This window comes from Panicum virgatum, chromosome 7N (assembly GCF_016808335.1).
Source record: "Panicum virgatum strain AP13 chromosome 7N, P.virgatum_v5, whole genome shotgun sequence".
Taxonomy (NCBI): domain Eukaryota; kingdom Viridiplantae; phylum Streptophyta; class Magnoliopsida; order Poales; family Poaceae; genus Panicum; species Panicum virgatum.
The window spans coordinates 40,417,813-40,433,859 of record NC_053151.1 but is presented as its reverse complement, the minus strand read 5'-3'; the positions used below and the strand labels follow the sequence as shown (position 1 = coordinate 40,433,859).

General features: G+C 44.8%; 3 protein-coding genes across 3 annotated transcripts; all 3 read right to left on the bottom strand.

Annotated features, from left to right (window-relative positions):
- Positions 1-2,213: 2,213 nt before the first annotated feature.
- LOC120684019 (14 kDa proline-rich protein DC2.15-like) lies at positions 2,214-3,103 on the bottom strand. Its single transcript, XM_039966104.1, has one exon. The coding sequence runs from the start codon at positions 3,003-3,005 to the stop codon at positions 2,610-2,612; it is 396 nt and encodes a 131-aa protein (XP_039822038.1). The 5' UTR covers positions 3,006-3,103; the 3' UTR covers positions 2,214-2,609.
- A 7,089-nt stretch (positions 3,104-10,192) lies between these two features.
- Positions 10,193-10,959, bottom strand: LOC120683965 (14 kDa proline-rich protein DC2.15-like). The gene has a single exon (XM_039966051.1). The coding sequence runs from the start codon at positions 10,872-10,874 to the stop codon at positions 10,479-10,481; it is 396 nt and encodes a 131-aa protein (XP_039821985.1). The 5' UTR covers positions 10,875-10,959; the 3' UTR covers positions 10,193-10,478.
- Positions 10,960-13,490: 2,531 nt separating this feature from the next.
- LOC120683964 (14 kDa proline-rich protein DC2.15-like) lies at positions 13,491-14,192 on the bottom strand. The gene has a single exon (XM_039966049.1). It carries the CDS (start codon positions 14,139-14,141, stop codon positions 13,743-13,745), a length of 399 nt encoding a protein of 132 aa, XP_039821983.1. The 5' UTR covers positions 14,142-14,192; the 3' UTR covers positions 13,491-13,742.
- Positions 14,193-16,047: the final 1,855 nt, after the last annotated feature.

The following is a 16,047-nucleotide window of genomic DNA, read 5'->3' as shown; positions in this document are numbered from 1 at the left end:
CAGAGGACTAGAACAGCTCACTACTTGATTTTTCGTTCCTTCAATTTATATGTAACAACTCTGCTTTCATCTTAACCCTCTTAGGGTTTCTGTAACGAACATGGCCCCGTTTAGACCATTTTAAGTGATTTTGGTGATCAAATGACAACATAATTAATGGAACTAACGAGTTTTACAAGATCATATTTGTAGAATTCTTTAGATTCCTTGAATAGAGTCCAAATCATATCCGAGACGTCCAATGCACCATCGAGACGTCCAATTCATCATCGAGATGTCCAATTCACCGATGAGACATCTAAACCACTATCGAGATATCAAGTCATAGTGAAAAAACAGACAAATGCAAAGAAGAAATCAGAAAAACTCAGTGAGACCGGATAATCCGACGCCCATAAGAGAGTAGCGCCGGACTAACCGACAACCCCACCATCGGACTATGCGACGCCTTTAGTTGGATCAATTCTGACAGGTTCTAGTTTCTGGGTTCAAGTGCGACCGGATGATCCGATGCAAGCAAGGACACCGTCGGACTAATGGTCGGATCAACGTCCAGAGAGCATATCAAGAGCACAGCAAAAAAGCCTTCAGCACCGGATGATCCGACGCCACGTCGGACAAAAGCGTCGGACTAATGACGTCAGCATTACAGGCGCAGAAGGAGCAAAGTCTTCAGGATCGGATGATCCGACGCCCCGTCGGAGTATTGCGTCGGACTATCCGATGCCTACTACGTCAGCAGTTAGAAGACCCAACGGCAACCCAAGGACACAGACTCGTCGGATGATCCGACGCCCTTGGTCAGAGCACCGTCGGATTATCCGACGCCCTACGCAGAAAAAGGATTAACAGCTCTAAACGGCTAGTTCAACTTGGAGGAATATATATATGGGTTCCCCCGGTCATTTGAAGTTTGTTGGAGACCTGAGACACCTCATACATATTGAAGAACAACCCCAAGCGATCCAAAGAGCAAAATTGATCACATCCTTAGGTTTAGTGCTAGATCAGCTCTTGAGTGAGTGAGTAAGGTTGTGTACCTTGGTTTTCGGAGAGAACCACCTCTTGTACTCGGTGTGCCGGCCTCTTGGAGTCTTGGTGGCTCGCCGGCAACGTCATCGACCCTCCGGCTTGGTGTGGAGCGGCGACGACATCTTTATGCGGGGGACGTGGAGACCCCTACCCTTCTTAGTGAAGCTCCTTAGTGGAACCCGGGGCCAAGGTGACCGTGATTGTGTTCACGGAAGAGACTTGGTGGCCGAGAAGCAATACTCTTTGTGAGTGCTTCAACAACGTGGATGTAGATGTGCCTTTGTGGCTAATCGAACTACGAAATAAATCTTCGTGTCAAAGAGTTTACTTTCTTTCATCCCTCCTCTAAGCTTCCGCATTTACTTATTGAAATCTTGTGTGTCTTTATTTTTCTAGAGTAGTTTGTTGATAGAATTGACTATAGATTGCATAACTCTTTTGTGATGAGGGTTTTCACACTAGATGAATCGTAGTTGCACATCTAAATAGCATAATCTAGTTTACGTTTTGTGCAAATTAGTTGGATTTTGATATTAAGGTTTTTAGTTTGTCTAATTCAACCCCTCTCCCTCCTAGACTACAAGCACCCGATTCCTTTCTGTTTCTCTTCTTCCCGTTCATTGTTGCTCTTGGTCGAAAAGTTTGCATGCCATGCTGCCTTTGTCCTTGTCCCATCCACATTTCTCGTATCCATAACTCGCCACTACCAACCACCCCTACACCACCCAAACGATCGTCCACCACTTTTCATAGCTTTTGGCATCAAATTGAGATTGAAGACAGGGGGCCGATAGGTCCGAATGTCCGATAAGTCAATTATTTTCGGCCGAAATTTTAGAGTTCTGATCTAATTTTAGCAGAAATTTGAAACTCTGAGTGAATTGTAACAGAAAAAAAAACAGCATTACCATGGGCATTTACTTGTGACTGCCGGTAGGACGGCGAATTTCACCAGAAAGGATGAGAGAGTAATAACCAAGTGGCTTTGCTATCCCTCCAAGAGAGAAGGAACAATTAACAAATGGAATAAGTATTGAGAAATTTTACAATAATTAAAAAAATAATAGGAGCCGTCCATCTGATAAAATACTACAGTAGTGAAGGTAGATAGTACCTTGGATAAAATACCTGGTACTTCCAAAATATAGAATCAAGTACCAAAAAGTAAGACCGAATACTAGTTTAATTTAATTTTTTAAATATTTTCCATAGATCAACGGATAGAAAAAAATACAGGTAATCCAAGCACTTGATTTTACATACACCATAAATGTTTTCCAACAGATTACATGATTGGTAAATATAAAAACTAGAAGCAAACAGTCATCTTGTTCATTCAAGGAGATGCATGCCTCTTATGAACAAATGCAAATGAAACGAAATTCATCATGAGACACATTACACACACAAACTGACAAAGCATTTGGCCGAAATGCATGGTTCTAGGTTGCAGAACCGAAGTTGCACAAATGGGACACAGAAGAGTTCAGCAAACCCAACGCATGTATGCCATGCAGGTGCGTGCTTATTACGGACGCGAGCGGTCTATACGAGCGTGTTGCCGCGGAAGTGTTTATTCACGCACAGGTGTAACCTTTGGGCACGCACTTGCCACAGTAGTTGACGAGGGCTGTGAGCTTGATAGGGACGTCGATGGCGACGCCGAGCACGTTGGCCTTGATGGCCGTGCAGAGGCAGACGGCGGCCTCCAAGTCGGCGAGGCCGTTGAGGAGGCTGCAGCACGGCTCAGCCGGCACCTTGCCGGCCTCGCCCTTGACGAGGCCGAGCACGTTGGCGCACACGCCGAACTTGAGCGCGTTCACCGGGCACTTGCCGCTGGATGGGGGTGGGGTAGAAGGCGGCGGCGGCGGCGGCACAGCCGGGGGCGTTGGAGTCGGGCAGCTGCCGCAGGCGTTGGCCACCGTGAATAAGAGGAGGTTGAGTGCCAAGAAGAGGACGGCCTTGGATGCCATGGTTTACGCCTTATTAATCTCGTTGTAAGCAGCTTCGTTGAGCACTAGCTCGTGGACAAGTGACCTGGGTAGCAGCAAGCGAGACTGCTAGCAAGGAGATGGGATGGTTTGAGGGGAGAATATGGGTATTTATAGAACCAGAACCCTGCTATCTCTTCTTTTCTTCTCGTTAGCTACCAAATTCCCCTTGTAAAAAAGATAAATTCGCATGAGCTCGAATGCTTGTCACATTAATAAGCTGATTTAAAGCACTTGCGATATTTCGTTTTAAGTAAAATGCAGCAACGTTCCCCTAATTTTGTTCACAGGATTTCGTTTTAAGTAAATGCAGCAACGTCCCCCTTAAACTCTTAATAAGTATTCAATGTTGATATTCCTACTTGGTACCTACATGTCACTCATTTTTCTTAACCCACCATCGGGGTCACTATTGGGTCCCACATGAAAACCATTTTGAAAAAATAACATTACATATAACAAGTACAATCTCTTGACATCTTCCTCTCCATTCTCTCTTTCTCGGCGATTTTTTTTTTCATTTGGACATCCGAGTCACACATTATTAACTTTTTAAGTTTAAATGTACATCTTGAGAACATATAGGTGAGACTACTCCTGAGCAAGATTATGGATCGCCAGTGCAGTCTACTCTTTCTTTTTCTAGATTTCGCGATAAAGTGTAAACACATCAGTGTAGAAACCATAACTAAAAAAAAAAAGAATCCTCATCACAGCTACTAAAGCTTTTTTTTAAAAAAAATTGAATACATAGGAGATCTGCGTATCTTTGTATTATAGAAAAGCTTCTCACTATAGTACTGAATGCAAATACAAACTAAGCCCGATATGTAGGGAGCTATGCACGTGGATACATGTATGATCGCTAGGTTCACAGCCACATTTTTCACATGAGCTTTTTCTGAGCAATGCTACCTGAGGAGCATGTTAGGTTTTCCTTGGATCACATGAGCATAGTGTTTATTCACTGATACAGACATCAGCTTTTAGTAGGAATAACATAACTATTTTTAGTAGACAGAATTCCTCACCTGTATTTTGTATAGTTGCGCCGAGAGGTCACATGCGGAGATGATGAAAACTATTGTTACCTTAAATTTTTGCGTCACGTAATAACAAAATTTTGTACTTCCAGTGTCCCTTCTTTTTGACCAAATCTGAGGGTTTTTCAATCTAAAAAACAGAGGATTTTCTGAAAGGTCTCTGAGGTTTAAGTAAAAAGTACGTGGAGATTAGAATACCACCTAAGTTATCCGTACTCGTCGTACTTTAAATTTATTCTTTAAAAAGAATATTTTATTATAATCATCAATATTTTCTCATCTATACTCAATTCTTGTGCACCCGTCATACTCTATATCCCATACTCTATATCTCAGTTCTTCTCACTGGTAAGTGGGACCCACGTTCCACTATCCTCTCCACCTACCCTCCTCTCTCTCTCTGCACGTTGTTTGCAGTATGGTTCGTACAGTGCTGTATATTCCGGATCCGCTCCCATCCGCTAGCTTAGCACATGGATCCACTCCCATCCGCTAGCTTAGCACATGACATGAAGTAGCCCGTTGCAACTGTCTCGTTCGCTAAAAGCTCCTGCAGCACACCATAGCGCATGCGGCAGCGTATGCGGTGCGATCAGCCTAACAAGCGCCCAGTTCCTGGCCCACTAGTCCAAGGCAACAAGCCAACAACAAATACTTGGGCCATCCCTCCTCAAATTTTTAGCCCAGTGGATCAATACTCTCAAATATGTTCCATTTGTAAGTTGCTCGTGCTCACTATCTGTTACAGTTACAGTGGCTCCATACCTGTCGTTGCGTTAGGTTCTAGGCAGTAGGCGGGACACAAAGTATACTGTAGAATATTCTAGAACTCTCAAGTGTTTGTCAGCCCGTTTCGGATGCCCTGAAACTTGCTCGCTGGACTGGCTAGATGAACAGTATCGTCTGGAATTCACTATTTCAGCTGGAAATTTACTGGCGCACGATTAAAACCACCGGCTGGTTCAGTTGATGCTGCCGAACGCCTAGGGAGCGGCTGGGCTGATCAGCCCAGCCAGCCCAGCCGAATATGCTCATCCGAACAGGGCCTGTGATGCTAACTGAGCAAGCAAAAATAAGATGATGAACAAAGTGGTTATCGTATCATCGATATCAACCAAATAAAATTCGAGAGTACTCTAACAGAGCAAGATTTAGTTATCTTATTGCACGCCTAACATGACAATATATATCCAAACATATACAGATATACTAGTATGTACTTACTACTCAAGTGCACTTAATATGGACCAGAAATAATAATACTCATGTACATTGTGCCAGGCTGGGCAGAGCACCGGCGCGAATCAGAAGAGGGAATCTCTGCAAACACCGGTTTAACCAATGCCTCAAGATTTAGGCGTCGGTGCTTTGGATGGATTGACGGTAGTAATTGACAGACTAAATCGATCAATGCTGCATGAAAATTGTGCACACTGATGGTGAAGAAAAATAGACGTGGATGCATTTACCCTTCTATTGTCCAAAGAGCACTGCAGGGAAAATCAGTTGAACCGACACCCAGACATCAGTTAAACCGATGGTATGCCGTGTTAGTTGCAGATGTGTCTTAAGGTCCAACGGATAGGCGGCGGTTCAACCGATGCTTTGCTGGATTTTGCTAGCCGTTAGAGCAACGACTATGGAATTGAAGGGCTATATAAGGGTTTCAACCCGGACATTTTAAGGTGGCTGGAGTTCAGGAAGACTCCATACACATTGAAGAACACTTTCAAGCCATCCAAGTACAAAGTGATAACATATTTAGCTCTTAGCACATCTTTTTGAATGTTAGTGCTAGATTAGCTCTTGAGAGAGTGTGAGAGCAAGGTATTGAGCCTTTTTGTGCTATGTTTGAGAGCTATTCAAACTTGTATCTCGGTGTGCCAGCCTCTTGGAGCTTTGGTGGCTCGCCGGCAAGTCATCGACCCTCCGGCTTATTGTGGAGCTGTGATAAAGTCTTTGTGCTGGGGACGTGGAGACCCCTATCCTTCATTGAGAACCTCTTTAGTGGAAAGTGGGACTAAGGTGCCGGGAACTTGGCAAGCCTTGGTGGCGAGTCAAGGTGTCCTCGAAAGAGATTTGGTGGCCGAGAAGCGACACTCTTAATTAAGTGCTTCAACAACGTGGACTATAGATATGACATTTGCCTACCAATATCATAGGATACATCCTTGTGTCAAGAGTTTACATAACCTTATCATCTCTTTACGTTTCTATATTTCTTACTTGCAACTTGTGTCTTTACTTTCTTAGGATAGATCAAACTAGAATTGTCTATATGTTGCGTAACTTTTTTGGATCGAGGGTTTTTCACTAGATGAACCGTAGTTGCACATCTAAATAGTATGCAATAGTTTAAATTTATATGCAAATTAGTTGGAGCGTTAAGTTAAAATTTTAAGTTACCTAATTTTATTTTTTTTTAGACTACGAGCAACCGATTTCTCTGAGAGATCTCGTAAGGAAAAAAAAAGGGAAGGGCGTTAGGCAGCAGAGAGATGCAGAATCCCACGTGGAGTGGAGCCGAGAGCCGCCGAGGGGGTACGGTGCTTGAGCAGGCACGCGGGAGTGTCGTGGCAAGCGAAAGCTGAGAACGATGGCTTGGAAGCTAGCCCGGACCGTGGGGCTGCACGGTGCGTCGGCATCGTCTTGCCCACCCCCCCCCCCCCCCCCCCCCCCCCCCCCCCGGCACGGGCACGTCGCAGCCCAGCTGGGTCGTCGTGATGAGATGGCGCCCTGCCGGCGAGGTCACGGGACGCACAGTGGGAGCGAACAATCCAGCCTGCGGCGCCCGAGCGAGGAGGATCTACCTGCTGCAGATAGACCCCACAGGCACAGTGATCTCGCCATCGCGGGAAGATCCGGCTTGTCTGGGCTCATCGTGTTGCCGTGGGGGGCTCGTTCCACTCCAACTGGAGTTCGGGGTTCCTCACGTGCGCAATCTCATGCCTGTGGAGAGTGTAGAAACAAATTAAATTTTACAAGTTCTAATCTATAACTTAGCTAAACTATCTATATACTGTATACAATTTGCATTAATATTTATGTTTAAGGTGGTTGTTGAGATTACGCTGAACCTTTAAAGCCAATCCCAATGAGTGGTTTCATTTGTTGTTTCCAAAAGTCCTACATCATTAAAACACAAATGAAACTATAGGTGAAACTCACTCCACAATGCATTGTTTCATGTTTCCTATTCATATAGGCTCTCATCACATTTAATTCTAAGACTCGTCAAAAAGAGTTCACTACTACAAAACCGGATTAACAACGACCAATAAAAAAAGGGCTTTGAGGCGAGCAAGCCGGTCGCCCGCCTCTGTTAATGGTAACAGTGCATATAGGGATGAAAGCCAAATCCCGTACCGACCGACACCTTATCCCGATTTTACCAACCAACACCTTATCTCGATTGTACCGATGGAATACCACATTTTTTGGAAAAATAAAACAAAATCAGGAAAAAAATCAGAAAAATTCGGCGAATTCAGGATCGAACTCGGTTGGGGGCTTTTCCCGACCGAATTTTCGGATTTTGTTTACTTGGTAAGCTCCCGTCGGTATTCCCGATTTATAGCAGCCCACCCCAGTGCCTAGAAGGAGGCCACACGCCCACGCCAACCGCCCAAAACCCTAAGCTGAGCAGCTTCTGCCTTTTGGTTCCACATCCCTGCCCCCCTCCGCACCACACACGCCAATCCAACTCTGCCGCCAGCTCCCTACTCGGCCCCTCCAGCCCTCCCCATCCACTTCGCCGCCGGCTCACCACTCAGCCCATCCCTATCAACTATGCCGCTAGCTCCTACTTCGCCCCTCTCCACCCACTTTGCCGTCGCCGGCTCCTTCCCCGGTGCTCACCATCCACTCCGCTGCCATCTGCTTCTATTTCGGTGCTTGACATCCACTCCGCCGCTAACCCCTCGCCCCCACCCCCGCATCCATTCCTCTGCTCGCGGCCCGGCCCATTAGCTGCACACCTGCACTGCTGGCCAACCACTCCGCCACGGGTCGTCGTCATCGATAGGCCACCATCCCTGCCTCTGTGGCTCGGCCCTGAGCCCTTGAAGCCCTACGGCCTGCGCCTCTACCCCTGGCGCTTGGAATGTCAGGAGCCATGAAGCCGCCGATCTGACTAGGAAAATCTTTCGGTTCAGGGTGTGTTTAGTTGGTGAAAAAGTTTGAGTTTTGGTACTGTAGCACATTTCGTTGTTACTTGACAAATAATGCCCAATTATGGATTAATTAGGCTTAAAAGATCCAGTTCGTGCTAATCAGTTAGACTGTGCAATTAGTTATTTTTTTAACTCCATTTAATGCTCTATGCATGTGTCCGAAAATTCAATGTGACGGGTACTGTGGGAATTTTTTTTGGGAACAGCCCGGGGCCTCAGCTTTCACCTCATCCGCCACAAAGGGCATCTCTTCCTGGCGCCAGCGCCAGCACCGTTGGTGAACGGCAACACGCTAGCTCTTTCTCCAACACCAAATAATATTCGAATTTGATTAATGTATACATGTTTTTATGCAGATGTAATAATTCACTATACTCAAGTAGACTGTACAGAGACAATGAGTTTTTATGCATATATGGTTTCATCTAGATAAAATACATTTTATCTCTCTTCTTACTAATCCATTGAGACATGATTTAAAATGGTGATATAACACTATATTTAATGTGCATAAAACTCTGATGAAAAACTACGCTACAAATACTCTAACCATTGGATTCGACCGTTGGCGCGTCCCAGTCGTGTCAGGACTCATGGTTACCTAGGGCTTAGCTGTCCGGGTTGGTGGTCTAGCCTGGTACTCCTTTTGTTGTGCGCCATGAAGTGGTATGCGTCCAGCCGTCGTCACGGGGCGGTGGACGTACGCGGGCATCCACAGGCCGATGGTTTGGTATGGCATACGTACGAACGAAGGTATATACTCCATGCGTTACGTACGTGGTTTATTTTGATCGATCGGTCGGCACCGATCCACGAGAATATAATGCAAGCACGTGTTTCGACAGATCAGATCTCTATTAGTAGCTTCCATTATTCAGATGTACGGTCTTCGTCAGAATAGCCGGCGAATGGGGGAGTCGCTGGGGGAAGAGAGACGGAGGGATCGGCCTTGGCCTTCGCCTGTGTTGGCAATCGATATGTAGTTGCGCTTGGAACATGGAGCAGTGGAGCATGCTAAATGCAGATTCAGTAACAATCACCGTGTTCGCTTGATTTATCAGTCAACCAGCCAGCAGTACTGTTTTCTCATACTAAATTAACATCAGCCACCAGTTACCAGTTAGTCAGCAGTACTGTTCTCTCATAGCAAATCAGCATCAGCCATCAGACAAGCGAACACAACGAATACCATGGTGATATTTTCGTGACATTGAGTCACCGACATATGGAATCTATATGAGCCCAGTAGACATGAGTTTTACACGTCAGTGACTCAATATCATGGAAATATCATCGTGACAATGTCACTCAATTTTAATCCGAGCATGCTGGGAGCTCCGATGAGTGTGCAACTGTGCATGCTGCTTGTGCAGGAGCGAATATTCTCTGAACTCCGATGGCCGCTCTCCCTGCCTCCCTGGTGGTGTCTACATGCACGGTGCGTCGATGGATTGTACTCCGTCTCCGTGCTTTGTGTGCAAAGTAACTCGGCTAACTAGTACTACACCATATTCAGTTGATTAGCATTGGCAAGCGCGTGCCCTGTTAATTCAAGTGGCTGGAGCTGGACGAACACCTTTTTTTTTTTTTTGAAACGAGCTTCGAGGAACTGTGACCAAGGGAAAGGCCCTTGCCCGTGGGCCGTGGCAATGGCAAGCGCGGAAAAAGCTTAACCCACCAAGCTCCAATGCCACCGGCCCATCGTACAGCGATCGCCCATCACGGTCTCCCTAGGCCGCAGGCCCAGAAAGAGTTACCCCCCCCCCCCCCCCCCCCCCCCCGTCCCTTGATCAGGTGGCGTGCCCACTCCCTACGAGTGAATTAGTATGTTTTCGTAATGGAGACCACAATTTCTGCATGCAGTTACGAGTAAACTAACTAAGCAAACTTTTCACACAGTACATCTGCACCTGCTCCGTTGAGAAAACTGCTGTACAATCTGAAGACGAATACGTACAGAGACACAGTGCAGTGAACAACTGCAATGCAAAAACTTTATTCATACACTCATAACGAATACAAAACGACGGAAACTGGATAGATAGTACACGGGAAACGAACAATAGATCAAGCAACGGAAACCAAATGAAGCTGATCATCGATACACGCATGCATGAGCGCGCGCGCAGACCCATCCATGCATGCATGCAGACCGCCACGAATGCAGATTAGCCAAACACACCAGAAATTCAAACGATCAACGCACGCGTGCATAAACTCGCGACCACGCGGCCGGATGCTTAGCACTTGAAGCCGGTGGGAACGGTCTTGCCGCAGTAGTTGAGGATGAGGCTGAGGTCGATGGGCAGGTTCAAGTTGATGCCGAGGATGTTGCCCTTGATGGCGGTGCAGAGACACACGGCGGCCTCGAGGTCGACGAGCCCCTCCAACAGCGGGCAGCAGGGCTCCGCTGGCGGCACGCCGACCTTGGCCTTGATGAGGCCCAGCACGTTGGCGCACACGCCCAGCTTCAGCGCGTCGCGGGGGCACTTGCCTTTGGAGGCCGGCGTCGGGGTTGGCGTGGATGGGGTGGACGGGGTCGACGGCGTGGGGCAGTTGCCGCCGCAGGCGCTGGCCATGGCGAACACGACCATGTTGACGGCGAGGAACAGCGCGACTGAGGCCTTGCCTGCCATTGCTCGATCCACACACTCGCTTGACCACAAGCAGGAAGCAGAGTGATTAAGCTGGCTGGTCTAAATAACTCGATTGCTAAGCGCCTGCGATGGTTTGGGATGGTGTTTGGGTGTGGTATTTATGGGAGCAGATTAAAGGTTGGTGCAAGTGCAACGTGAGCGTCGCTCCCGTGAGCATGGACCGATGCATGCATGTGAGGGTGAGAAGATGGGGTGATCTGGATTTGTTTCAGGAAAATCAGGTTGCCACGCCTGGAATATGGTATAATGTGTAATAGCGCACTAGCAACCAAGATTGCTGCGCTGATGGATACATGTTGACGTTTGTTCTCGCTTGATGGCTGATCATAGTTTAGCTTAGCATCTTGGCGTTAGGGTTGGCCGCTCTATATGCCCTAACATGCAGAGAGACCAGCAGCATGGACTTAAGATTTAAGAATGTTATATGGTGATGATTGATGAGGGAAGGCAGCAGCCGTGTGCATCATGCGAGGCAGGACGTGGATGTCCAGGCTGCTGCTTCAAGTTCAAACAGTGCTCAATCAAGGTATCTCAATGTTTTTTTGCTAGGAAAAATAAAAATTGAACAGTAAGAGCCCAAAGTTGGCTGTTGTTGATCTGTGTGTGAGTGTTCCAGTACAACAGTAACACATGCATGATGCCTTTCTTTTCACAAACCATGTGGTTACATAAGCTGCAATCTTATTGCCGATTATTCAAACTAATGCACGATATAACGTGGAACTCGTGAACAAACATATGCATCAGCTCGATCTTTGTACTAAAAGCTGCCTACTAAAACTTGATGAATTTTAGTGAATTCTTAGAAGAAACAACATATGTTGAGCTGCACGTCGTCTACTTAGGGTCTGTTTGGTAGAGCTCCATCTGATTCTGATTCTCTGCGGGAGCTGATTCCTTGAGAGAAGTGATTCTGTGGTGAAACTGTGAAAGTGATTCCCTTTGATTCTCTAGCATAAACTTTTAAAATCAGATGGAGAATAGAATCGGGAGAAGCTACTTTTTTTTTCAGCTCGCAACCTCTTAGTTTATTTCACATAATTATTTCATAGAATCAGTAGAGAATTACTTCTCTCTGAAAAATTGTTTGGCAGCGCTCCTACTGGATTCAGCAGAGAATCAACTCTTGAACCTTTGTCAAACGCACCATTAGATTCAATTCTCTCCGACTTAGCTCGAGTTGTGTACGTGCATTCTAGGGGCAGATAACTGTGCACACATATCTTTGTATCTGTGTTTGTACAGGGAAACCTATTTTGTTTCGAAAGAGTTAGTCACTTTCTGCTCAAGCCACAAACTTTTTTTGCGACTTGGTGATTTCATTCACTGATCAATCAGGATTACAATCTGAAGCTACCATGTGATGTACACAGGTTGGGGCTAACTGCCATTCACCCAGTCTATTATCACCCGACACTTGTTTAGCTAGAACATGAGCTACTTGGTTACAAGAACGACTTGTGAAAGTTACAGTAAAATCAACAAAGGAAAAGCTAAGTTCCCGAGTTTCTCTAATGATGGAAGCAATCCTTGAGCGTTGATTAGCGCCCTCCTTTCCGAGCTTCACAAACTCCTGGCTACAAACTTATGATTCACGCGTGTGCTGCACACGCTACTAATTTTGCAAAGGTCTAATAGGTGGATGAAGGTGGTAGGTGGGCAAATAATCTTCACCCAAAAAAAAGAACACTAGCCTTCGCCCCAGGAATATCTAACTCTTGACTGAGTTACTCTAAATTTCTACAAAATTCATGTGGGACTATTCATGTTATTATTACTTTTGTTTCCCAAATTGGCCCTTATTCCCTATTCACTGTGATGCATGTACCCTCCTCTTATTGGGAGTGCTCGTAAATTAAATATTTGTGCCGTGAAGAATACAATAGCATGTTTCAAGTTTATGTCCATATTATTTTTTCAAATATGCATGTTAGCATTTAGCGATTATGGCATGTTTACAATGGCATAAACGTAGTCACTATTTCTTGTAAATTTTTCTCCTATATCTTACTCCTATTTTATTTACAACTAGGCGTACGGCCCGCGCATTTGCGCGGCTAGTATTGAAAATTCAAAAATTTGCATATCATTATATCATTACTAGTTTTTTTAAAGATTATACTATTTGTCATCATACATTACCATCTTTATTATCGTAAATTATGTCTTATTGTTGGTTAAAACAATTCAAATATGATCTACCTATAATAACAATTTGATTAGTTGAGCTTTATAATATTATTCATATAATAATAATTATTTTTTTTTATTTTGATTGATTATTGTTAGCTTTAGTTTTTATTAATAGTATATGTTTGTAACTGATATATAGCTAAATGGTCTTCTATATTTAATTTTTCATAATAACATTGGTGAGTGATTTTTAATTAGGCACATGAGTATTTTAGGCTATTTTTATCGTAATGGCAGTGGTAGGTAACTTTTATTTATCTTATATTAACATGAGAATTTTTAGGCCTTGAGAGTGAATATGGAGACTTCGTTTGTTGGCCAAATAATAAGAACAATGGCGGTTCCAAACAAATATTCAAAGAACTTAATTCACAAGCTCTTCAACGCACGCACAGAACGAACACAAAATATGGCAAACAAATTTTGTCCATACAATCCAGTTGCAAATGCAAATGAACAATAACCCACATAGCTCGGAGAGGGACATGCGAGAATAAATAAGACAACGGAACAACAGAAGCAAATCGAACGCATGTGTGCGCACGTCCTTTGCCTCTCCACAATGCATGCAAAGCTTCCGATAGCCAGCATTTATAGCACACACATAGCAAACCAAACCACGATGGATGCATATATGCCTATGCGTCTGGTAGCTTAGAGGCACTTGAAGCCAGTGGGCACGGTCTTGCCGCAGTAGTTGAGGATGAGGCTGAGATCGATGGGCAGGTTCAGGTTGATGCCGAGGATGTTGCCCTTGATGGCGGTGCAGAGGCACACGGCGGCCTCGAGGTCGACGAGCCCCTCCAACAGCGGGCAGCAGGGCTCCGCGGGCGGCACGCCGACCTTGGCCTTGATGAGGCCCAGCACGTTGGCGCACACGCCCAGCTTCAGCGCGTCGCGGGGGCACTTGCCTTTGGAGGCCGACGTCGGGGTAGGAGTCGACGGGGTCGACGGGGTCGACGGCGTGGGGCAGTCGCCACCGCAGGCGCTGGCCATGGCGAACACGACCAGGTTGACGGCCAGGAACAGCGCGACCGAGGCCTTCCCTGCCATTTTGCTCTGCGGACCACACGCACAAATTAAAGCAGAAATAAATCGATTAGTGCTAAGTGCCTGTGATGGTTTATGGCGTCGCCTGGCTGCGGAATTTATAGGAGGAAGACGGGGGCGATGCTTGCTAGTTGGTGGTGTGTTAAGGTTCCCGTGAGCATGTATGCATTGCATGTGCATGTGAATATGTGATCTGGATTTGTTTTGCAATGTTTGGGTGGTAGTCCGGAAATAAGTTATAATGTTGTTGAACGGTACTTGTGACCAAGAATTTCCAAGATTGCTACATTGATTGATTCATGTTGACGTTTGTTCTCGCTTGATGGTGGATCATAGTATAGTGTAGCAAGCAACTTGGCATACTGGAATACTTAAAAACCTGGCGGCTGGCGCATTGGTTTGGTTGATTGGTAGTTCTGAACCTTGTGACTTCCTCAAACACCTAAGACGAATCGGTTTTTACGGATGTTGTACTGAATTATTGATCAGGGAGGACGCTCAATTACTTGTGTACTGAATTGGTTTACTCTAGATGTGAAGGGGTTCGCTCCCATGCCACAAAATTTTAGGGGACTTCTCTCACAGCACTATATTTGAAACATCTTCTCCATCTAGCACTAAGCAGTTTGATTTGGATCGGAGCCAATGGTTCAGATCGCGCACTGATCAACTCCCCAGTTAACCTGCTCCCTCTGGTGACTCCAACGCCCCCCTAGCGGCCTAGCTAGTGACTAGCTAGGTGATGCAGCTTCACAGAGGAAACTGGAAACCCTCCCTCCCCAGTTGTGGTGCTTGGCCTTGGACCAGCATCAAAAGAAGCATTAAATGAGTAACATGGCATCTTACTATTATTGGTTGGAGGTTTTTTTTGAAGCCTCATGTGAATGTGAATGAAGTCACCTAGGATTCTAGGTGCACACTTCAAAAATAGAGAAATTCACAAAAAATAGAAATATCTGGCCATCAATCCGACAACTATAATCACTATAGTCACTGGATCTGTTATATTTACTAATAAATTACCCACATCTGCCACTATAAAAGTAGATTAAAGTAAACCCTAAATATGTATCTAATTACCCACCCCTACCATTATAAAAAAATATAAAGTATCACCTTAATCTTCGTGTAAATTACCCATCTATACCATTATAAAATAATGCAAATAATCCCTAAATTCGGATATAAAATATTTAATTATATCATTATTAAGTTAAAGTAACCCCTAAATTTGAATCTAAATTCTATAATTATAACAAAATATGAAAGTACACTAGTAGAAAAATTCTAAATTACTATTTCTATGATTATTAATATATTACTTTTGTGATTATTTATATACAAGTATTGTCCACGATATGGGTCACCATGTATTCATGTATGATGGAAGAGACAAAAATATCAATTGACAAACAAATGGTTCAATTAAATATATATCAAACACACATGGAGGTGTGATGCAAAATAAAGTCTAGATAATGATATATATGTACTTTAGAGTATGTGTTAGAATATTTAATAGATGAAGGAGGACGATAGATTATTATAATTATTAGCTATGAATTTTATTTTTATATTAATTTTATTTAATTAGTCCATGCGGGAACACGAATTGATAGGCTAGTATATATAAAGAGAGAAGAGTTGTATCTTCATGAAGAGGGTCACTAGCACAAAATCACACTTTCACGGTGTGACATAAAAACGAGATTTAGTCTACAACACACCACGCCGAATGAGCAAATCAATTTCAGCAAAGGGGAGGTATAACATTTTGCCACCTGTCATATTTGCCCTTCCGCTCTCTTTCGTCTTCTCTTCTCTCCGTCTGACCGTCCGGCTCTGCTCTGCACGCCGGCCGCTTATGGCCACTACCTGTTTGGTTAAACTGAATCGCGTGGATAATGCT

Excerpts from the sequence above, each read along its gene's own strand:
- LOC120683964 (XM_039966049.1), bottom strand. The coding sequence starts at position 14,141 with ATGGCAGGGAAGGCCTCGGTCGCGCTGTTCCTGGCCGTCAACCTGGTC.
- LOC120683965 (XM_039966051.1), bottom strand. The coding sequence starts at position 10,874 with ATGGCAGGCAAGGCCTCAGTCGCGCTGTTCCTCGCCGTCAACATGGTC.
- LOC120684019 (XM_039966104.1), bottom strand. The coding sequence starts at position 3,005 with ATGGCATCCAAGGCCGTCCTCTTCTTGGCACTCAACCTCCTCTTATTC.